Source organism: Chenopodium album, chromosome 15 (genome assembly GCF_948465745.1).
Source record: "Chenopodium album chromosome 15, dcCheAlbu1.1, whole genome shotgun sequence".
Lineage (NCBI taxonomy): Eukaryota > Viridiplantae > Streptophyta > Magnoliopsida > Caryophyllales > Amaranthaceae > Chenopodium > Chenopodium album.
The window spans coordinates 15,299,422-15,323,499 of record NC_137848.1 but is presented as its reverse complement, the minus strand read 5'-3'; the positions used below and the strand labels follow the sequence as shown (position 1 = coordinate 15,323,499).

Genomic DNA, 24,078 nt, shown 5'->3' with positions numbered 1-24,078 from the left:
TGTGTTCCTGCAAGAATCATCAAACATGACTGGAACTAGGTTCCGTTGTTAGATCTTTACTTTCATAATTGTTGAACACTTAGCCACATATCCTGTTTATAGAAAAGACTTTCAACAAATAGTTCATCATCTCTTCTATTAAGAAAAGTAATCAAGTGCCCATTTTCATTCAACACTTATAAACAAGATATCTCTTTCAATTAATCTCTAAATATCACATGGTAAACAGATCCATATATATCACTTAGATCTAATGGATTAGTGTTACTTACCATCTCCCTGATGTTGAAAGAGAATATAGCATGTTTTGATTTTCATGCTTCTTGATCTTAACCTGTTTGGAACTTACATGTACATATACCTATTATCGAGTTCCTACTAGGTTTATCAAGCACGAAAAGATTAACATGTTTCAAGTTTGAAGCATAGAAGAATTTCATCTTCTATAAAACCTTGAAATGTCAGGTTGTTGTTAGGAACCAACTTGAGATCCACAAATATTGTGTTCCTTATTTGGTTCCCTTTGTTTTTGACATTTCCACTTTTTATTGATGATGCCGACTTAAATCCATAAAACATCTAGAGTTACAAAAATTTAAAAACTAAAATGTGCATTAAAAACTCGACAAGAAAAATGTTCACAATGAGATAGGAACTTGACTTACTAACTTCCTGTTATGTGGCAATTTTACCTTTTGTGTTAGTCTTATAAGTCAAAGTTCTTCCATTGTAGGTTATAGTAGGAGATACCTTGATTTGGCTATCATCATCTCTTTGGAACCTCACTGTCGAGATACTTCGAGTTCCCTTCTACTGTAAACCTTTAACTTTGACTTATAAACGAAATAGATACAAACTAACACAAAAGGTTCATCTCCATAAATATCTATCATTAAAACCGACTTTTAAAGACGTGCATACTTAAGTTCCTATTAGGTTCGGAACTTCTGATGGTCTCTGAGTTCCTGACAAGTCAGTAACTCTAATTTCATTGACTGTCTGGAGTTCACCTTGGTTCTATATAAACTTGTTCCAGATCGAATTTTATGTCCAACATACTTACATGAATCCTAGAGCAATATACTTCTATTTCTCCGTCTTCATGTTGCTTCTCTGAGACTCTTGTTCTGGAATCCTGTAGTCTTGATGTATTCTGGATCTCAGGTTTTGCCCCAGCATTACACCGGAACCAGGTCATTACAACCCGTTGATATGTTCCTATCAGGACACACCATTGCCCCAGCATTACACCGAATACAGATCATTACAACCCTTGATATGATCCTGTCAGGGAACACCTTGAAGTTCCATTTCTGGAACGTTTCTTCTAACTTTACTTGTATCCTCGTGGATCTTCTAAAGTTCCTCTGTTTCAGTTCCTTCTTCAACTCCTAGAGTTTTCTAAACCTACAAACATCACAACACTAGAAAATCCTTATTAAATGGAAGTTTGCTCAATCATAACTATCATCATCAAAACCTCATAAGGGTCAACAAGTTGCCCCCTTTTGATGATGACAAACTGTGCAAACTTCCGAGGATAACAAAGTAAAACAGAAGGTTAGTTTTTTCATTTATAAAAATAATAAAGAAAACTAAACTAAATTAAAAGACTCCAACACATACATGACCTATATATGCATAGGATACTTACCTCGTGAAGCTAACATATGTAAACACCTATTTACATAGTTACCTTCATGAATCCTTCGCCATCATCATGCTCATCAACCATCTTTCATCATTGCGCTTGTTCCTTATACTGCTTATCATATATTACTCAAGTTCCTTTCATATATACCTGTCATTACCCAGGTTCCTTGTACCCTGTTCCAAGCTGTAGGGAATATTTCAAGCATTACGATAACCCCAAACTTGAACCCCACTGTGATCATACACTAAAGTACGGTGGCGTTCCAAAGGGAAAGACAAAGAGCAAAAAGAGTCGCCAACAAGTTTTAGGAACTTGTAAACCCAAAAGACAATCCAAAAGGACCATCAACTACTCCATAAGGTCTTGAACCAAATAGGGTCCGGGGATGAGGGTACGAATCCAATCTACAAAAGAAAGGACCCGCCCTATAAAAGTAGGCCTCTACTTTGTTCTGCTCGTATTCATGTGCGCTTTTCGAATAACATACAAACATTATATTGAACCTACCCTGTTTATCTATGTTGGTTGAAATTAATGCACAAATAAAACTATTATTGGCGATCACTTGAATTAAAATCACATTAGCCTAAACCAAATTATTAATTATCTTATTAAGCGTGATTTCAAGTACAAATTCCCTTTAACAATCATAAAAGGTGTGATCAAGCAATAACAATAAAATATATCAAGCAACATAATAATAAACAATAAACATGATAAAGCTCAATAATAATAGCAAGATCCTAGGCATGATACTAACAAGATTAATAACAAACCCTAGCATGTCACTAAGCAATAAAGATCAAAGCTTTAAACTTAACATGGTACTAACATGATAACATGATATTAGAAATAAGTAAAGGCACCCTAAACATGATACTAGAAAGCATTAAATAACATCCTAACATGATACTAGGAATTAAATACATCCTAACATGATACTAGGAATATAACAATAACAAGCATGCTTTCCACATTGAAAGAGAGTAATAAGATTACATACTTTGAAGCCTCGTACCTCTTTCTAATAACAAAATACACAAGTTAATAAACTTCAATGAAAATAATAAACAATAATTAAAGAATTAAAGAATTAAATTGAAATCAAATTAAATAAAGTTTAGACTAGTTTTGGACCAAACCCTCAGAAATTATCAACCTTGCACGTCTAGGGCGAAGGCAACTTCGAACTTGGCTAAGTGTCTCAAGATCTTGTGAATGCGGAATATTGTATTTGAAAAAAGGTTGTTTAGAAAGAGAAAGAAAGAAAAGAATTAAGTAATTCTTGAGAGGGAATAGAGAGAATTAAGAAAGAGAATTGTTTCTAGATGATTTCTGAAAACAGGAATTCGGACGCTATTTATAATGAAAATAATCCGGAAAAACATAGAATTTGATAAGGAATAAAACTCCATGATGTCTCCAGGAATTAACTCTGTCGCGACGCGACAATGTCTGTCGCGAGGCGACAGGGTCTGTCGCGCGGCGACAGGGTCTGTCGCGCGGCGACAGGGTCTGTCGCGCGGCGACAGGGTCTGTCGCGCGGCGACAGACTTGTCGTTTGGCGACAGCCTGTATTAGCGCGTTTTTCTTCACGCGGAATCCGATCTTTAATCAACTTGATCTACGGAATCCGTACAGAAGATAAAATACGTATTTTAAGATAACAAAACAAAATTTTATTCCAAATAAAAATCTTTTAAAGATAATTAATTATTAAATCTAATAATATTAGAATTAAAAGGAACTTTCTAGAAACTTCTAGAAAACTATAATTAATCCTAATAATTTTAGGAATAATAATTAATATTGGGCCCTCCTCTAGATCATTGGGCCGTATTAAAATAAATAACCGGGCCCAGTTTAGTATTTTGGCCATAACTTCCTCAATATTCATCGAAATCGGGCTTATAATATATCGTTGGAAAAGGCTCTTCGAGCCCCATCCATCTACACCATTATTGGACCCTTATCATGGACCAAAATAAACTGAATTGGACGTTTTTAAATAAAATAAGTCATTTTCAAAAACAGAGAGAAAAGAATTTAATTAAAACTAAACCGCAACACTTGGCTTTTCCACACTTTCACCTAATTCGATAATAACACAACGTGCAAGGCATTCATCACTGGGTTTGGTTTTAGGGAGACACAAATGGGTGTCTACAGAAGCCCCCACTTTGACTGAGTTTGAAGAAACTTAAGTTTCGAAAAACGAGAGTCAAAGTATCGATAGGGACGGAGAATGATTCAAAATGTTCTGCAATTCCAAATCATTCTTATAACGCCGATACCTGCAAAACTAATCATTAGTTAAACAGATAAAAGAGTTAAGAAACGCGTATCTTGCACCGTCGAGCACACGTCTCTGAACGTAACCATTTTGTTGTTGCTCCATTTGTTGTTTGTGACAACCTCCACAGTATTTCGTGAACGCCATCGATGAAGATAACAGTATGTCGTCGCCTTCAATTTTCTTGGTGACAATCCTCCACAGTATTTCGGGAACATCGTAGAAAATAACTGTATGTCGTCATTTCCTGGGTGTGGCAATACGTCGCCACAGCAGTATGTCGCCGCTATAGACAATCTCTTCTTTACCTTGAGGGACCGCCGAAGGTGGCCTTGCTTCGCCATCTTCACCATTTGTGACACTACCTCGTCACGACCGTACTTCGCCGCTAAACAATTCCTCTTTATGTTGAGACATTGCCAAAGAATCACTTTACCTATTGACCCTTAATATCATCATTTATCATTGTCTTTTTATATTTGTGCCGGTACTTTGGTGCTTTTGCCTTTGTGAACCATTACTTTGGTGCATCTACTGAACCAATATTTCGGTGCCTTGAACCATTATCTCGATGCCTTATTTGTTGAACCAATATTTCGGTGCCTTGAACCATTATTTCGGTGCCTTGAACCATTATTTCGGTGCCTTATTTGTTGAACCAATATTTTGGTACCTTATTATGAGCCAATATGTAGGCGCTTTAAGCTAAAATGAGACGATCTTTCATCAAGTCGATCACTCAGTGCATTCTGATCAAGCTGACTAAATCATGTCATTTGCTCAAAGGGGCTAACTGGCGTACCAAGGAACCCAAATTACTAAAATGGACCCACAAAACCATAACTTGTTCTTTCTATGCACAACTAAACAAACATGTTAGATAGATAATCAGCATTAGTTTATAATCATCAAAACCTAATTACTCAACATAGTCTTCTAATTTTAGGGAATTCAGGTTGGTGAGATGCTCTATTCCCAAATTCTCCATTTCCCTGCAACTGCTAAGACAGAGGTGATGAAGAGAAAAGGCACAGCTTTGAAATTCCTCCTTAATTTGTCCCAATTTCTCTATGATATATAATTCGATACTAACATTGCTTCCCACAAATTCCATACCTAGGGAATTGAAAATGCATGAATTATCTATGCACAACAACTCCAAAGAGAATGGATTGCTTTGAACGTCACCCCCTTTCTTACAAAATGTCAGTGCTTCATTGACATTATAAAGATACAGTTCTTTTACCAGAGGACATGGAGGAAAGTACATCAATCCCTTGCACTCATCAATTTCCAAAACACGAAGTTGAGGAAATGACGGAATGAAAAAAGCCCCCTTTCTTCATCCATCTTATTTCCCTCCACCATCCCTCTAACTTTGGTATTTGAATTAGCTCTAAATACTCAAGAGACGGGAAGAATTTTGCCGCTGCAAATGGTGCATCACTCTCTATATACTCTACATTATTCAAACATCTAAAGTTAAGATATTTGAGATGACAAAGTTGACTTAGTGATGATGGAAGATATTGCAACTCATCACAATGTCTCAAGTCGATACTCACAAGCCCTGATGCCCAACGTGGCAAACTGGTACCCGCATAATTCTCCACACTCATCTCGTGAAATTGTATTAAAAAACAGGCTTTCCAACAATGTCTCTTGACCTTCCTTCTGATAAGCCTCGAGTTTAAAACCTAGATGTAAAGACACTAGTTGGACTTACATGCAATCTGAATATGGTACATTGTTTAACTTTGCATAATGTTTAACAGGGAGCTTACCTCTGAGGTTATTGAATAGAGCTATTAAGTCTATGAGCTTGCCTTTTTTATCTTCATCATCCCCACACACTATAAACATCGTTAGTGTGTGAAGACTTGTTAATTTACCCATTTCTGCAGGCATATGATTCAAGCTCCTACATTCAGATATATCCAGCACCCTAAGATTTACTAGTCTGCTTGTGTCTTCAGGCAACTCCTTTAGTTTCCAGCAATTAAATAATCTCAAAGCTTGTAATTGTGAAGCTTGGTGATTGATTTAGGGAGCATCTCCAATAAAATACTTCCTGAGAGATCAAGATACCTTAATTGTAATAGTTTACCCAGTAAATCTGGTAATGTTTTAGAGCGACAACGACTGAAGTCCAACACCCTTAACCGCTTACAGTTTGAAATAACAGAATCCACCTCACGATCCCAACACACTGAATTTATAAATAGGTACGCAATGTATTGCATGGACAATTACTTGACCTAAACCAGGTGGTCGGTCCTTCATTACTGACAATTAATTGATGACGAACTTTGCCTTCTGTATCACTTGAACAAGTTGTTGAGACCTATTTTGCGGCTACATTTCTAGCAAGTTCATGTATGAGATCATGCATTTTAAATGATTTAACTTTACCAAATTTATCGCTTATAATGTCTTGGAAAAAAACATCTATGCAATAAAATTGATATATATCTTTCACCAACATCTTCCATGCTCTCAGTTTTAGCACTTGGAACAAGATATCCTAGTGCCATCCAGATCCTAATTAACTTATTTTTGTTAATGATATAGTCTTCGGGAAAGTGTGAGCAAAAGCTAAAACAACTTTTTATCTCAGTAGCAAGATGATAATAGCTAAACATCAATGTTGGCATTATGCCACCTTCACCATCACAAACGCTAGCCAAATCAATACCAATCAGCGACTGCCAAGTTGCTATATCTTGATTACGCAGCAAACTGGCTATCACCCTTATGGAGAGAGGAAAATTGGCACATTTTTTCACAATATCTTTTCCGATCTGAAAAAGACCGTTGACAGCTTTGTCTTCCCTTTGTCCAAGTGATATTTTCTTGAACAATACCCAAGAATCCTCAACTGACAGACTTGCTAACTCATGTATCGGATAGTTTCAATCGCTCCTGCAACCTTTGTAGAGCGGCTAGTCACTAAGATCCTAGTTCCAGTTCCACCTAAAATCAAGAAGTTTTTCAACTCATCCCATCGTCTCCCGTTCTCAGACCATACATCATCTAAAACAAGCAAGTACCTTTTTCCTTCTATCTGATTTCGATCTTTTCTCTGTAGATCCTCAAATTCAAGCTCCTTATTACTAATCATCTTACCTAGAATATCTTTCATGCTAAAATTTTCAGACACACAAAGCCAATACATATTTTCTTGAAATGCCTCTTTGATCTTATGATCATTAAATACAAGTTGGGCAAGAGCAGTTTTTCCCAACCCCCCAATCCCCACAATAGTAACAAAAGAAATATTTATCTCAGAGTCATCTTGTAACAACAAATCCACAATGGCCTTCTTGTCAGCATCCCTCCCAATAATATCCTGTTCATACACATAAGGACAGGTTTCCTCTCTATTCTTAACAGGTTTATGCAGCTCACTAAACCCAAAATCACTATGGTTTTTAGCCAAGCTACCCAACTTTTCCCTAAGCCTATTAATCTCTCTTGATATATTAACAGCAAGTATCAGTTGGTTATTAGAAGAGAAGAAATGGCGTACCTTCTTAAGAACCTTACCACCAGGCATTCTTTTCAGCTGGTGAGCAATGGTGTTGAATTCATCCATCAAATCATCAGTGTGATACACAACATCCTTGAGGTTGTCGACCCAGTATTGGCCTTCACTTGTGAGCTCCTGACACTTGGAGTCAGCATCCAGGAGGAACTTGTTGATGGTTTTGACTGTATTGATCAACTTCTGAAGCTCAGATTCATAATTACAGATGGAGCATAGCTTTCGAACTTTTGCACACTGTAATGTCGCAAACAGTGTCTGAGCAACATTGAGTGTAGTTGCCACATCCATATTACAGTAAATTTTTCAATTAGACTGTCAGATTTTGTGTAAATGATTTTCCTTACTTTGTATTGCTCATTAACCGGGTATATATAATACAACTTAAGTTAACCTAAAGCCCAACTATACAACTATACAATATATAGCCCAACACCCCCCCTTAAGTTGGAGCATGAAGATCATAAATGCCCAACTTGCGAAGTAGATACAAAAATTTCTGCTTGCCTAAAGCCTTGGTAAAAATATCAGCTAGTTGCTCATTCGTCGAAACATGACTGGGAGATATAATCCCCTTTTGAACGACATCTCGAACATAATGACAATCTATCTCAATATGCTTAGTACGTTCATGAAACACGGGATTTTGAGCAATGTGAAGAGCCGACTTACTATCGCAAAATAAGTCCATCGCACGTGGGTGTGCCACTCCCAAACTACCAAACGGTAGGTTGTTTCTTTGTTTTCCAAGACACGGGAAAACAACCAAGAAACACTAGCCAACCAGTAAGAGATCGCCTATTTAGAGGGCAACCGGCCCAATCCGAATCACACCATCTGTTCAAGAAAAGAGAGCTATCAGCCCGAAGAAGAATACCTTGACCCGGGCACCCTTTTAAGTAGCACACAACCCGAATGACTGCATCCATATGGTCTTGCCGAGGGACTTGCATAAATTGCGCCAAAATATGGACAGTGTAAGCCAAATTCGGGCGAGTAAAAGACAAGTATATTAGACGACCCACAAGCCGCCTATACCGTTCAGGATCACCAAGAACCTCACCCTTAGCGAGAGTTAGTGTGTGATTTTGCTCGATAGGAAAACCCGAAGGCTTTGAGGCCAAAAGACCCGCCTCTGCAATGATGTCTAGAGTGTACTTACGCTAGAATAAATAAATACCCTCGGGGCTTCGGGCAACCTAAACCCCTAGAAAATACTTCAAAACCCCCAAATCCTTCATATGAAAACATTCACTCAAATATCGCTTAAAAGATGTAATCGCGGAAGAATCATTACCAGAGATGATTAGATCGTCCACATACACAAGGACATTAAGCTAAATTTTTCCGTGAGTCAGAGTAAAGAGGGAGTAATCGGGATAAGACTGAAGAAAACCATATTTTTTCCAAGGAAGCAGCTAACATAGCAAACCAGCATCTCGGGGCTTGTTTAAGACCGTACAACGACTTCTTCAAGCAACATACCATTCCCGGTTTTGCTACCATGAATCCAGGAGGTAATTTCATGTAAACCTCCTCATCTAAGTCACCATGTAAGAAGGCGTTATGAACATCCATTTCATGCAATTCCCAATTCTTAGTGGCGGCAACCGCCAAAATAGCACAAACGGTAACCATTTTTGCTACAGGAGCAAAAGTCTCATTGTAGTCAATCCCTTCAACTTGAAATAACCAATCGAGCCTTCAACCTCTCAACAGAACCATCAGCATGATATTTGACTTTGTACACCCATCGACAACCAAGTGCCCTTTTGCCAAGTGGTAATTTCTCCATTTCCCATGTCTCATTTGCCTCAAGAGCATCGATCTCCTTTCGCATTGCTTCACGCCAACCAGCATCCTTCATAGCCTCTTTGAAAGAACGAGGCTCATGACCGTCAAGAATAGCTGCAATAAAATTACGGTGTCGCATAAAAAAATGACTACAATCCACAAAATGTGCAATAGGATAGGGAGTACCTGAAGAGCTGGGAGGAGGCGACAAACTTGGGGATGGACTCTCAGTGTGTGACATAATTTTTCAGCAATACCGAAGGCCGCATTACACGCAAACCACGACCCAACTCAGTTGTAGGAGCACCACCTACTGTAGTTGGCTGGTCAAGGGGCTGTTCTGGCTCTGTCCGGGGATGTTGTACCTGCTGCTGGTCTAGCAGTAGCTTTGGTGTAGAGGCAGCAGGTGTGGGCTGCTCTGTGGCTGTGGCAGCAGGGGGCTGCTCTGTGGCAGGCAGCTGCACAGGCTGGTCGAGGCCCTCAACTGCAGACCACAACCCAGCTGTGGCAGCTGCTGCATCCTCATGGAGGGGAGCTTGCAATATCTCCTCCATGTCTTCTAAGAAGCCAATATCAACCCCATCTTGACCCTCACAAGTTGGCGAAATGTCACTCATCGAGTCACCTTTGTCATCCTCAAACGAAAACTCATTTTCATGAAATCGAAAAAGGTATAGGTTTGCTAGGCTGCTAGGGCTCTGATACCATGTCAGATTTTGTGTAAATAATTTTCCTTACTTTGTATTGCTCATTAACCAGGTATATATAATACAACTTAAGTTAACCTAAAGCCCAACTATACAACTATACAATATATAGCCCAACATAGACAAAGTAGAGAAAGGATGAAGCTAATAAGTATAATATGGTATTATTTTTTTTCAGTTGGTAGGAAATGTGAGCTCTAAGACCACCTTTAAATAACGGGTGAACCTTAGCTTTTTCGAATAAATAGGAATATAGGATGCTTAGCGGTCATCTCTAAAATTAACGGAAATAAAAGTTTTACATTTTAATTATCAGTTCAACAGCCCAATGATAATTTTTAATTATCAGGTATGTTAGAAGTTATCAATTAAATACTGAAACCAAACGCGTATCAAAAGAATCAATCCTCCTTGTTCAACACAAGTACCCAAACTTGTATTATCTATAACAATGGCAAATGTTCAATTGTATCAAACTGTAATTCAATTAAAAATCATCCTTTCGTACTTAAAAGTATGCACCAAATTCCATCTAATTACTTTTCAATACTTGTATATGGTTGAGTGAAGTATAATTAAAAACATTCTTTGGGAAATTAAACAATAGAAAAATGAAGTATTCTTTTACAGACTGATGGTTTGTCTGAACTACTATAATGGATTATACGTGCTAAATAATATCAATTAATTAATAAATTCACTGACATTTAAAGCAAAACAATGAATAATTTGAAATAATAGCATAAATCAAATCAAAAAAAATTACTGCTCAAATTACAAAATTAACAAAATAAAAAAGGAATTTATATGTACTAGATATAGAAATTGCAGTTGGATGAATCGACATTTGAATATCTCGCGTAAATGAACCCCAACTGAATTTCACCGATTCTGATTCCTGATAAGCACAAATATCTCGACCTCACTAACTGATGAATTTTGTTAGTCAATTGAACAAAGAAAGGGAACAGAGAGAGATATAGAAATCAGAACAAAAAAGGGGCCATTTGAAATTGATTCTAATAATTGCATCTTTGGATTATCTAATAATCCACATATTATCTCAAAATTGAGCTTTTAGTTTATTTTTTAGCCAAATTTGAGCTCAATTTGGACCCTGAATAGCTAAAATGACTCCTATAACTGTTAACATAACATTTTTTTAGCATGCAAATTGTGAAAAAAATAAAATAAAATAAATAAATTAAGGTGTAAAGTGGGCCTAACTAACGATGACCGTTAACGGTAGGATAACGGCAAGGTCACTATTGATACATAATTTTAAGTTGAAGATTACAACTCCAAATATGCAACTTTCAATAGAAGGGGACATAGCTTGAAAAAGTCAATACTAGAGGGGTATAGTGTAGAATTTCTCAAAAAAAAAAAAAAAAAAAAAAAAAAAAAAAAAAAAAAAATATCAGCATATTCCAACCCACACCACTACCCCCAATCCTCCCGGCAACCCTCCCTCCCCACCCCTCCACCCTTCCGGTAGCCCCCCCTTCCCGCCCACAACGCCAGAACCCCATCGCCATCACCGCCCATCGAAAATGGGGGTTCAGTGTAGGTGGGGAGGAGGGGTGGGTGTTGGGGTGGCCGTGGAGGTGGGGTTGTAGGGGTGGGCTGGGTTTTTTTTAAAAAATAAATTAAGTTTTTTTTTTTTACTTTTTGATCAATTACTTATAGTGTTTACTCAATGTACAAGTTATCAGTTAAAGTAGGGGTGGTTATTGAGAGGGTTGGGGCGGGTTGGTGCGAGTCATTAGCGGGGCGGGTCAGTTGCTGGTCAAGAGAAATATTTAGCGGGTTAAGGTCGTGTTAGGGTTAGGGTAAAAGTGAAGTGAGTCATTTATAATTTTGATGGGAATTTTTTTAATAGAAAGCTGACACATAAACAATGGTGATGTCAGAGGGTTCTACTTTAGTTATAGTTATAAATTATTATTATTATTATTGATTATTGATTACTTGCTTCATTTCTTTTTTAGAGGATAACAATATTTAACTATATTTTCTTTTTTGAAATAGATGGTAATCTGAGTGATTATTTAATTTAAGGGATGGTAATTTTAAAAAAAAAATAAACCGGTGGTTATTTTGAAAATGGATACATTTTTGGGTGGTAATTTAAAAAATTTCCTAAAAAAATATAAAAAAAAAATACATAAAAACAAATCAATATATGTATATTGGGTGGAGTGAAACTACATAACTCTAGAGATATGTAGTTTAGCCTTAGCTATAAACTGTGTAGCTCCACAATGATTAGCATATAGCTCTAATTATTAGAAATTACAAGCAGGTTCTTTTATATATGCAACCATTGTGGATGCTCTAATGAGTCTATTCTGGTTGAAATGTCAAATAATATTTCGACAAAAGTGCAAAAAACATGAGTTAGCAAGAATGTTTCAAATATCTAGTCGTTGAGCACCATAAATACATTAGTTAAAAAAAAATAAAAAAACAAAAAAACCTTCTATTTCAAATCTATAAGTCATTTATATTAGCATCTCCCCCCAAAAAATAGGAGTTCAAGTAATCTGCACTCCATCGTGCGTCAGTAAACCATCTCTTCATCAGGTACAATTGCATCATGTAGATTCAGGTCATCCATGCCCATCAATACGAGTAAGCCAGCAATAACATGAGCATTCAATGTCAAAAACATGCTGCTAGAACCACCGTTTTTAAGTTAGAAAATTATCAGCACTATTGTCTCTAAGTTTGCAACATGATATCATTCGCACGGCAGTAAGCCAGAAATCCAAATGTCTATGCAAGCTTTCAATTTACTGAGTACACACTTCTTGGAACTTCTTTAACTTGCACGTAAGCATGTTTCCGATAATGTTATGTGAAACTGGCACCCATCATTACGTGGCAAGAGCTTAAACTAAACCAATAAGAATCCAAGGCTTCAGGGCTTCCCGTACACGTAGATACATCCACAAAACACCTTTCAAGGGTATAGCAGAAGCGGCCACAAAATTAGTCAATATAAAGAACAAATGAAAACCAAATTCATGTGGACGTAAATTTTCTTTGGACTTACATAAGCCCAAGCTTAGGGTTTTGAGATGAGCATCTCTGGTTTGAGGCACTGCAAAACCAGAAATTTATTTAGTATGAAGTATGTAAGAATTTATCTTCAATTGTTACAATCAATTTTAAAAAAAGAAGCCTATATTTAAGAAAAACACATTTATTTACCTACAGAATGCATGTCCAACCTATCCTCTTTGGAAAAATTATAATCACAAGACTACAGGAGAGCAACCTGTACCAAATAAGTGTCATTTTTCCTCCCAATGTAAAGGTTTCAATTTACTTCATATAACATATGAAATCTCTATCGCCATTAATAAAACATTGCAAGAGAATGTTTCTACAAAGGCTTAATAAAAAAATAAAAAATTACAGAGTACTAATAGTCTCTGATAATGAAAAAACAGATTATAGGATCTGATCTGCAATGTTCCACTGTCAAATTTAATAATTACACGAACATGTTCAGTAAAATTAAAAATAATTTCAGGCTTACATTATAGGGCTATTGATTGTTGATAAATTATGTAAAGAGAATACCTTCAAACTTGGGTCCATCTTCTCTCTATTACAAATATTACAATATATACGTTGCCAAAGCAGACAATCAGTCAAGCGTACAAGTACAGACTGCCCCTAGTCTGATGCAAAATTGAACAACATTCAACGCCAACTAGCTAGGGAAACTCTGAAATATTACAAGAAAGGGGTTATTCTTCAATACAAAAGAGGACATATTTTCAAGTCATTACTCCCCTGTTCTTTTTTATTTTCTCACCTTTCTTGAGGGTTATAAGGATTATGTACCGAGATTAACCCATGGTTTTTTTCTTCGAGTAAATAAAATCTGCGATCATCTAAGCACAAGTACAATCTTCTGTTGTAGTGACAAATATGATGTTAGCTCAAGTCAAAGAGTTCAATAATATGTACTGTAGCACATATGTTAAAGGCTATTGTAGACACCCAAATGTGTCTCCCCAAAACCAAACCCATTGATGAATACCTTTTGCGTCGAATGATAATCGAATAAGGTGAAAGTGTGAAAGGTCAAGTGTTGCGATTAGTTTTTATTAAAATTCTTTCTTTCTGTTTTCGAAAACAACTCTATTTTATGAAAACAGCCAATCCAGTTTAATATGGTCCACGACAAGGGTCCAATAATAGTGTAGTTGGATGGGGCTTGCAAAGAGTTTTCTAACGATATATTATAAGCCCAATTCCGATGAATAATGAGGAAGTTATGGCCAAAATACTAAACTGGGCCCGGTTTGATCTTTACATGCGGCCCAATGATCTAGGGGAGGGCCCAATGTTAATCATTATTCCTAAAGCTATTAGAATTAATTATAGTCTTCTAGAATTCTCTAGAAGGTTCTCTTAAATCCTAATAGAATTAGAATTAATAATTATATTTTGATAAGTTTTACTTGGAATAAAATATTATTTTATGAAAAATACGATTTCGATTTTCATACGGACTTTACAAATCAATTTTGATTCATATGTGGACTCCGTGTTTGAAAGCGCGTAGAATCCAGCCTATCGCCACGCGTCTGTCGCCTGGCGACAAGGTCGGTTTTGCAGCGACAGCGTGGAGTTTTATTCCTTATCAAATTCTACCTATTTCCGGATTGTTTTCTTATAAATAGGCTCCTGAATCTCCGTTTTTATTCATCTACAATTCACAATCAATTATTCAATCAATCATCTATTCTCTAAATTCTCTCTATGCTCTCATCTCTCTAGCTTTTCATAAAATTCCGCATTCACAAGATCTAGAAACACCTAGCCAAGTTCGAAGTTGCCTTCGCCCTAGACGTGAAAAGTTATAATTTCTGAGGGTTTGGTCCCAAGTCTCTATTTCAATTATTTAATTTAATTGTTTGATTTTATATTTTCCTTGAAGTTACTAACACGTGTATTTTGTTATTAGAAAGAGGTACGAGACACTTAAAAGTATATAGTCTTATTGCTCTATTCTTGTAGAAAGCTTGTTTACTATTTATTAATTCCTAGCATCATGTTAGGATGTTATTATTGCTTTCTAGTATCATGTTTAGGGTGCTTCCTATGCTTTCTAATATCATGTTAGGGCTAAAGCTTTGATTTTTATTGCTTAGTGACATGCTAGGGTTTGTTATTAATCTTGTTAATATCATGCCTAGGATCTTGCTATTATTATGCTTTAACATGATTATGACCGTTATGATTATTTTAATTATTATGTTGCATAATGATTATTTATTGTTATTGATTGATCACGCCTTTTATGCATGTTTAAAGGGAATTTGTACTTGTAATCACGCTTAATAAGATAATTAATAATCTTGTTTAGGCTTATATTATTATAATTCAAGTGATCGCCAATAATAGTTTTATATGTACATTAATATTCAACCAACATAGATAAACAGGTTTAGGGTTAACCTATTGGTTGCATGTTAGTCAGAAAGCGCACATGAATACGAGAAGAATAAAGTAGAGGCCTATTTTTAGGGCAGGTTCAATCTCTTTTAGGTTGGATTTGTACCTTCATCCCCGAACCCTATTTGGTTCAAGAGCTTTTGGAGTTGACGATCTCATGGATCGTTAAGGGTGTAATCTTCACCTTGTAAACGGTTTACAAGTTCCTAAAACTTGTTGTCGACTCTTTTGCTCTAGCTTCCTTCCCTTTGGACGTTACCATACTTAAGTGTATGATCACAGTGGGGTTCAAGTTTGGGGTAATGCTTGAAATATTCCCTACAGCTATGTATTGGAATTTTATAATATAAAATGTAAGTGATATTGCTGTAGTGAACTTTCGAGTACTCTGTGGCTAAGTACTGCATAAACCACCAATTAAGTCACTGGTGTTAATTTTGTGAATTTTTCCTAGCAAAGACTAGAGTTTACAGTCATAAATTACTGCATAAACCATTAATGCTGGAGGAAAAAAAAAATTATTTGTGTTTAAAATACATTAATCATATAGGCATGAAAAACATTGTTACCCCCTTGCTAACCATTTTTTTTAATATTATCGTCTCCTCTCATCACAAGTTACATATCTTACATTTTTAATAAAATTTTTATTACGATTCAATTGTAGCGAGGGAGGTGAGCTGACGCATTTCTTCCGGCAGTGATTTCAGTTTAAGGCTAGAATAAATTTTAAGACGTTGCAGTGATTTAAGGGAGTTGACACAATCCCCAATGTCCTCCAAGTTCATGCAGCTATCAAGAAAGAAGGACCGAAGGGAGGTCAAGTAAGAAAGAGAGCCAAGAGATCTCCATGGTATCCCTTCTAAATTAATTACCAATGTGAGGGATCTTAGGTTGGTGAGATGCTCCATTCCCAGTTTCTCTATTCCCCAGCAATCTCTAATTTAGAGTTCTCGAATACAAGAGGTGCAGCTTTGAAATCCCTCCCTAATTGGTCCTAAAGTTTCTATATCATACTAGTCAATAGAAACGTCACTCCCCATAAACTCCCTACCTAACGAATTGAAAATGCATGAATTCTCTATACTCAGCCTCTCCAAACAGAATGGATTGTTTTGAACATCGCCTCTTTTCTTACAAAATGTTAGTGCCTCACTGACTTCGTTAATGTACAGTTGTTTTACAAGTGGACATGGAGGAAAGTATGTCAATCTTTCGCACTCTTGAATAATCAATTCACAGAGCTTAGGAAATGATGGAATGAAAAATGCTTCCTTCTCCATCCATCTTATATCTCTCCACCATCCCTCTAATCTTGGCATGCCATATAGCTTTAACTTCTCAAGAGATGGGAAGAATTTCGCTGACAGAGATGGTGCATCACTCTCTATGTACTCTACATTATTCAAACACTCAAGCTGAAGATATTTGAGATGACAAAGTTGACACAATGATGATGGGAGATATTGCAACTTATCACAAAAAACCAAGTTGATAATCACAAGCCCTGACGCCAAACTTGGCAATTTGGTACCCGCGTAGTTATGCACCTTCATCTCGTGAAATTGGTGATCAAAGTACTTGGTCTTGAGCAATGTCTCTTGACCTTCTTTGTCATGAGCCTCAAGTACACACCTTAACTTTGAAGACTCAAGTTGGACATCCATATGTTCATCGAATGGCTCATCGTCAGACATACCATAATGTATAACATAGAGATGACCTCTGAGATTATTGATAAGAGCTTTCAAATCTATAAGTTTGCCTTTTTTATCGCCAATTTCCAGTTTGACAAAGTTTGTCAATCTAAGGGTACTCTCGGTATTTCACTCATTAAATACGGGGACCATTTCGTCAAATCAGTGTGATAACATGTTCATTTTGCCATGTCGCTGCTGAGTCCGCAGTCCACGTCATAACACGGGTATTACACGGATGATACCAGAAAGTTAACGCTCATGTACTCCGTCATTCAACCTCAATCTAGGGTTAGCTCAGCTCCACTCCCACCTCTACCTTTACTCGCCGCTTGGTTTCCTCACTACGCTTATTTTCGAATATTGTAATCGAATTTGATTTGGTTTCCGATTATTCGTTTCTCATATTGGATATTGATTGTATATGGGAATCATTCATCTGGGTAAAAGGAGGCGTGCAATGGACGAAGATAGTGTTGATGATGTCAACTTGGAAGATGATTCATTAAGTGATGACTTAATTGTTGTTTAAATTATCCATACATTACTGATTTCTGTGTATCAGTTAAATATATGGCAAGTAATAGAATTGTTCTTGTACTTAGTAAGTGATGAGTTGATAATTATACTATAGTAAGCTACTTTGTTTATTTGAATTTCAATTAGCAATTCACAGTGTTGTTTAATTATACAATTGTTATTTAATGCACTAATTGATGAGTTAAATGTGTGACTCAATTGATAGCAATTTTGTTAATTTGAATTTCAATTAGATAAGTTGTTTGTACTTACCATGTAGCCGACGTTAACGGCGTTAACCTACCATGTTGCCCCTAGGTGTTCAATTTCACATGCCTACATGTCCACTTACTAATCTGACTCATCAGTGTGTAAGCTCAGTTGCTTAGATGGCAAAATAGACTGACAAACTTTGTCAATCAAAGAGATAAACTGGGCAGCCCTCCTTTTTTATATTTGCTTAAGTCTATCATCGCCAAACAATATAAACAAAGGTAGTGTTTGAAGACATGTTAATTTACCCATCCCTGCTGGCATATAACTCATATTCTCACATCCATATACATCCAACACCCTAAGATTTATAAGTTTGCTTGTGTCCTCGGGCAACTCCTTCAGATTCTTACAACTGTGCAATTTTAAAGTTTGTAGATTATGAAGCTTGGTGATTGATTTAGGTAGCTTTTCTAAATCGTTATTATATGAAAGAACAAGGTACCTCAAATGTAATAATCTACCTAGTGTGTCTGGTAAAGGTCTATTGGTCAAAGAATGCCGCAAATCCAAAACCCTTAAACAAGTACATTTTGAAATAATTGCGCCCACATCCCACTAATCTCAATGACTTTTTTCAAAAAGGTACGCAATGTATTACTAGTATTATTACTTGAACTTAACCAGCTAGTCAGATGTTTATTACTATCATCAATAAACAGGTTACGAACTTTCCCTTCAACTTCATGGGTACAGCAGTCAATGTCAAGGATTCCTTCCCAGCTATCTTTCGAGCAAGGTCATGTATGAGACCATGCATTTTTTACTGACCCAATTCCTCCAGATCCATTCTGCTTAACGTCTTGGAAAAAACACCTATGCAATAAAGTTGAAAAATATCTTTCACCTACATCTTCCATGCTATTTTCTGTACCACTTGGAACAAGATAGCCGTGTGCTGACCATAGACTAATCAACTCCTCTCTATATATGACATAATCCTGAGGGAAGACAGAGCAAAAGCTAAAACAGGTTTTTAGGGCGTGATCAAGATGGTAGTAGCTAAACATCAAAGTTTGCATTAATTCATCTTCATCATCACACATTTTAGCCAAATCAATTCTTACATATGACTGCCAAGAGGTTATATCTTGACCACGCAACAAACTAGTAACCACCCTGATGGAGAGAGGTACATTGGCACATTTTCTAACAATATCTTTGCTGATTTGAACTAGGTCTGTGACGGTTTCATCTTCCCTTCGTCCAAGAGATATTTTCCTGAACTATTCCCAAGAATCCTCGTTTGAGAGACCTTGTAACTCATATATTGGATAGTTTCCAATAGCTCCTGCCACCTTTTTGGAGCGGCTAGTTACCAAAATCCTACTTCCTTTCTTCCCTAAAATCAAGAAGTCTTTCAACTCATCCCATATTCGACCGTTCTCAGACCATACATCATCTAAAACAAGCAAAAACCTTTTTTCTTTTATTCGTTCTTGAACTACTTTATGCAGTTCCTCAAATTTCAGGTCATCTATCCCAAGCATATTACCTAGGACATTTTTCGGAGGAAATACTGGTTGATCTCACTCAATCGACAATCGATGTCAAACGTGAAAGAACTCCACCACCACCACCACCACAACCACCATCATATATATTCCATCTCCTCTCTTCGCCGTCGACGACCTCACTTCTACCATTAACGACCCATCTTAGAAAATCAAGCTCAATGGAGGGAGCTTGAATGGAGGACATGGTCAACCCCTAACCCCTACCCTTAGGGGTTGACAATGCCATTAATTTCACCCTTTATTCATAGGGTTTTCGTTTAAGATTGGGGAAGGTGGGTGGAGATCGGAGAATTTTCAATGGTGGTGTCGGGAAAGCTTCAATGGTAGTGGAGATGGGGAAGCTAGTTTAATGGTGGAATGGAGGTTGATGAAGCTTTAATGGAGCAAAAAAGTGTAGGGAGCTTTTCAACGGTTAATGTCCAATAACCCAATTGCGGTTACGGCTTTAAATAAAATGATGCTTCATCTTGCTGATTCATCAAGTGGGGGTCACAAAAGCTGAGGTGGAGAATATGACTGACAAATTATGTCAATCATGAAGATTAACCGGGCAAGCCCCCATTTTTCGTTTTATTTTCAGACACACAAACCTAGTATATTTTCTTTAAATGCCTCTCTAATTCGAATATCTTTAAACACGAGTTGGGCTAGAGTGGTTTTTCCCAACCCCCAATCCCCACAATAGTCACAAAAGAAATATTTATCTCCGAGTTTTGTAATAACATATGCACAATGGCCTTCTTGTCAGCATCTCTCCCAATAATGTTGTGTTCATATACATAAGAACAAGTTTCTTCTCTAATCTTGATAGGCTTATACAGCTCACTAAACCCAAAAGGCCAAAATCCCTATGGTTTTTAGCCAAGCTATCCAACTTCTCCCTAAGCTTCTTAATCTCTCTAGACATATTAACAGCAAATATGAGTTGGTTATTAGAGGAGAAGAAACATCGTACCTTCTTAAGAACCTTACCACCAGGCATTCGCTTCAACTGGTGAGCAATGGTATTGAATTCATCCATCAGATCATCAGCATCAAAGACGAAATCCTTGAGGTTCTCGACCCAGTATTGACCTTCACTTGTGAGCTCCCGGCACTTGGAGTCAACATCCAGGAGGAACTTGTTAATGGTTTTGACTGTATCGATCAACTTTTGAAGCTCGGATTCATAATCACAGATGGAGCATAGTTTTCGAACTTCTGTACACTGTAAAGTCGCAAACAATGTCTAAGCAACAGTGAGTGGAGTAGCAACGTCCATTTTACAGTAAAGTTTTCAAGAAGACAAAGCAGAGAAAGGATGATGAAACTATTAAGCATAAAATGATATTCTTTTAGTGGTTGGTGAGAAATGCAAGCTCTACTTCTGCTATAAATAACGGGTGAACCTTTGCTTTTTCGACCACATAGGATGCTTAACGGTCATCTCTTAAAGTAACTAAAACAAATAATTAGTTAAGCATTTTAAAACTTTATTCAACAGCCCAATGATAATTTTTAATGACCAGTTAAGTTAAAATTTATCAATTAAATACTGAAACCAAAAGCGTATCAAAAGAATCAATCCTCTATGTTCTACACAAGTACCCAAACTTATTAATAATGATGACAAATATTCAATTGTATCACACTGTGATTCATTTAAAAATTATCCTTTCGTACTTACAAGTATGCACCAAATACCATCTAATTACTTTTCAATACTTGTATATGGTTGGGTGAAGTATAAATAAAAAACATTCTTTGGGAAATTATAGAAAAATGAAGTATTCTTTTACACATTGATGGAGCGTTTGTCTGAACTACTGTAATTGAGTATACGTGCTAAATAATATCAATTAATTAATAAATTCACTGACATTTTGAAGCAAAATAATGAATAATTTGAAACAAGAAAAAGATGTTTTTACTTTTTTGTTGTCAGTTTTCAAAATTATTATGATTTTAATAAGTTTAAATAATTTTTTATTCATTATGTGACATATATCATATACTTTTATACAAAAAAAACCAAAAAAAACAGAAAACCACAATAATGTCAAACAAACCTGAAGTAATAGGATTGGATATCTCTCTCTCTCTCTCACACACACACACCAAAAAAAAAAATATAAATAAATAAATAAATCTTCGATACAAAGAAAAAACACAGAGTAAGAGTTGATTGTTTTCCCTCCAAAACACAAACATTAACATCTCTTCTATGATCACATCTCATGTACCTGCCATTAAAACCCAAATCATTTCTTCAATTTTTACCACCATTTTCTTCTCTTTCTTCTTCCAATTTTATATGGGTATCTCATTTTTCGTCGAAATCCCCTCAATTTTTATCAGAATCGAAAACCCATCTCGCAAATTTTTTCAATCCAATCAACATTCAAAGTGGAAACCGAAATTCAAACAAAGAATGTATTGACCATGAACTTGAATTGGTTTCTGCTCTGAAATCTTGTTCTTCCCTCCAATCAATTTTTCAAGGTCAGCAAATTCATTCCTTAATAGTAAAATCAGGTCTTGATTCCAATATTTTTATACAGAACAGTATAATTAGTATGTATGTTAAATGTAATCAGATTGGTGTTGCTAAAAAGTTATTCGATTCGTGTTCACGATTGGATTCAATTTCATGTAATATTATGCTTGGTGCTTATGTGAAATCTGGTATGTTGGGTGATGCCCTCCAACTGTTTGATATAATGCCTGAAAGAGGGGGTGTTGCTTACACTACCATGATAATGGGTTTGGCTCAGAGTGATAGATGGAGTCAAGCAATCTCAATTTTTAAGGGTATGGGAGTTGCAGGTGTTACTCCAAATGAGGTAACTATGGCTAGTGTCATCTCATCGTATACTCGTGTTGGTAGGATTTCGGATGGTAGAGCTCTCCAAGCATTGACTACAAAGGTAGGACTCAAAGACTTTGTTCTTGTTTCTACTAATTTGCTGCATTTATATTGTGTTAAATCTAGTTTAGAGGATGCTAGGCGCTTGTTTGATGAAATGCCGGAAAAGAATATAGTTTCCTGGAATGTGATGCTGAATGGATATTCTAAGGCAAAGTTTGTTGATGTAGCCAGGGATTTATTTGATAAGATTCCTGAAAGGGATCTGGTTTCATGGGGCACAATTGTTGATGCATATATACAAGTAGATAGGCTAGTTGAAGCTTTGACACTGTATCGTTCAATGCTAAGTGCAGGATTAAGGCCCAACGATGTTATGGTTGTGGATTTAGTTTCAGGATGTGGGCGAGTAGTGGCAATTGGTGAAGGTCAGCAACTGCATTCCACAATAGTAAAAGCTGGGTTCAACTGTTATGATTTTATTCAATCTACAATTATTCACTTCTACTCAGCTTGTGGGAAAATTAGTCTTGCTTGCTTACAATTTGAGGAAGCTTGTCAATCCCATCTTGCATCCTGGAATGCCCTTATATCAGGGTTTGTAAGAAATGGAATGATTCAGAAGGCCCGAGAATTCTTTGACAGGATGCCTGAAAGAGATATCTTCTCCTGGAGCTCTATGATTTCTGGTTATTCGCAAGGTGGACAGGCTAGTATGGCTTTAGAATTGTTCCGAGGAATGGTGGCAGTTGGTGTCCAGCCAAATGAGATCACTATGGTGAGTGTTCTTTCTGCCACTGCATCTGTTGGTGCATTGAAAGAAGCCAAGTGGGCCCACGAGTTTATCAGAAATAATTCTATCCCTCTCAATGACAATTTAATTGCAGCGCTTATTGATGTTTATGCAAAATGTGGGAGCATCAGCAACGCATTGGATGTTTTCAATCCTTTACGACCCAAAATCACTTCAGTCTCTCCATGGAATGCAATAATATGTGGATTGGCAATGCATGGACATGCTACCTTGTCATTGAGAATATTTGAAGACTTAGAAAAAACAGGTATTCAACCCAACGCGATAACTTTTATTGGAGTTCTGACAGCGTGTTGCCATGCTGGATTAGTGGAAGCAGGAGAAAAATATTTTGAGAGCATAAAAAATGTCTATAAGATTGATCCAAATATTAAGCATTATGGTTGTATGGTGGATCTCCTAGGCAGAGCAGGGAAATTGCAAGAAGCCGAGGCAATTGTAGAGAGCATGCCAATGCAGGCAGATGTGGTCATATGGGGTACATTGTTGGCAGCCTGTAGAACACATGGTAATGTGGAGGTTGGAGAGAGAGCAGCTAAGAGTTTAAGGGACTTAGATACCTCTCATGGGGCAAGCAGGGTCCTGCTGTCCAACCTTTATGCCGATGCTGGGAGGTGGAATGATGCGATTGGGGTTCGGAAATCGATGCAAGGTGAACAGATGATAAGGCTGCCTGGTGCTAGTTTTGCATGATATTTTTTTTTTAGAGAAGTTGGGAAAGTTTCGCTGTTGAAGTTCTCTGAGTATAAAAAATTATGAATTGTACTAATTGAAGCTCTCCGTAGTTGATGACTTGTAATGACAAATATTGAGTAGTTGACAACTCATACTAGTATTAATTAAGCAATGGCCTTCTGCTATGTAATGATAATGATGCTAGTTTAAACAAAATTTCTGCACTTGTGTATAAACATTAAACACTACTGGGGTCAACTGCCCTTGT

General features: G+C 36.7%; 2 protein-coding genes and 1 pseudogene across 2 annotated transcripts; 1 reads left to right on the top strand and 2 right to left on the bottom strand.

Moving 5' to 3' along the window:
- Positions 1-5,486: 5,486 nt before the first annotated feature.
- LOC145580890 (disease resistance protein RGA2-like) lies at positions 5,487-7,782 on the bottom strand. Its single transcript, XM_081637974.1, has 5 exons — positions 6,877-7,782; positions 6,427-6,799; positions 6,036-6,156; positions 5,732-5,868; positions 5,487-5,644 (listed from the first exon to the last, which is right to left on the bottom strand). The coding sequence occupies exons 1-5, from the start codon at positions 7,780-7,782 to the stop codon at positions 5,487-5,489; spliced, it is 1,695 nt and encodes a 564-aa protein (XP_081494100.1).
- An 8,704-nt stretch (positions 7,783-16,486) lies between these two features.
- Positions 16,487-19,005, bottom strand: LOC145580889 (uncharacterized). The gene is made up of 3 exons (XM_081637973.1): positions 18,731-19,005; positions 18,208-18,314; positions 16,487-17,235 (listed from the first exon to the last, which is right to left on the bottom strand). Exons 1-3 carry the CDS (start codon positions 19,003-19,005, stop codon positions 16,487-16,489), a joined length of 1,131 nt encoding a protein of 376 aa, XP_081494099.1.
- A 2,687-nt stretch (positions 19,006-21,692) lies between these two features.
- LOC145583005 (pentatricopeptide repeat-containing protein At5g19020, mitochondrial pseudogene) lies at positions 21,693-24,016 on the top strand (annotated as a pseudogene).
- The last annotated feature ends 62 nt before the right edge of the window (positions 24,017-24,078 follow it).

What these genes read in the sequence shown, in the direction of transcription:
- LOC145580890 (XM_081637974.1), bottom strand. Translation starts at nt 7,782, where the DNA reads ATGGATGTGGCAACTACACTCAATGTTGCTCAGACACTGTTTGCGACA. An exon ending in TGACTAGCCGCTCTACAAAG is followed by an intron (nt 6,800 to 6,876) that starts GTTGCAGGAGCG and finishes GTATTGTTCAAG; the next exon opens with AAAATATCACTTGGACAAAG. An exon ending in GGTAAACTATTACAATTAAG is followed by an intron (nt 5,869 to 6,035) that starts GTATCTTGATCT and finishes ATCTGAATGTAG; the next exon opens with GAGCTTGAATCATATGCCTG.
- LOC145580889 (XM_081637973.1), bottom strand. Translation starts at nt 19,005, where the DNA reads ATGTGTGATGATGAAGATGAATTAATGCAAACTTTGATGTTTAGCTAC. An exon ending in AATGGATCTGGAGGAATTGG is followed by an intron (nt 18,315 to 18,730) that starts GTCAGTAAAAAA and finishes AAAATTGCACAG; the next exon opens with TTGTAAGAATCTGAAGGAGT. An exon ending in TTATATGCCAGCAGGGATGG is followed by an intron (nt 17,236 to 18,207) that starts GTAAATTAACAT and finishes GCGATAAAAAAG; the next exon opens with GCAAACTTATAGATTTGAAA.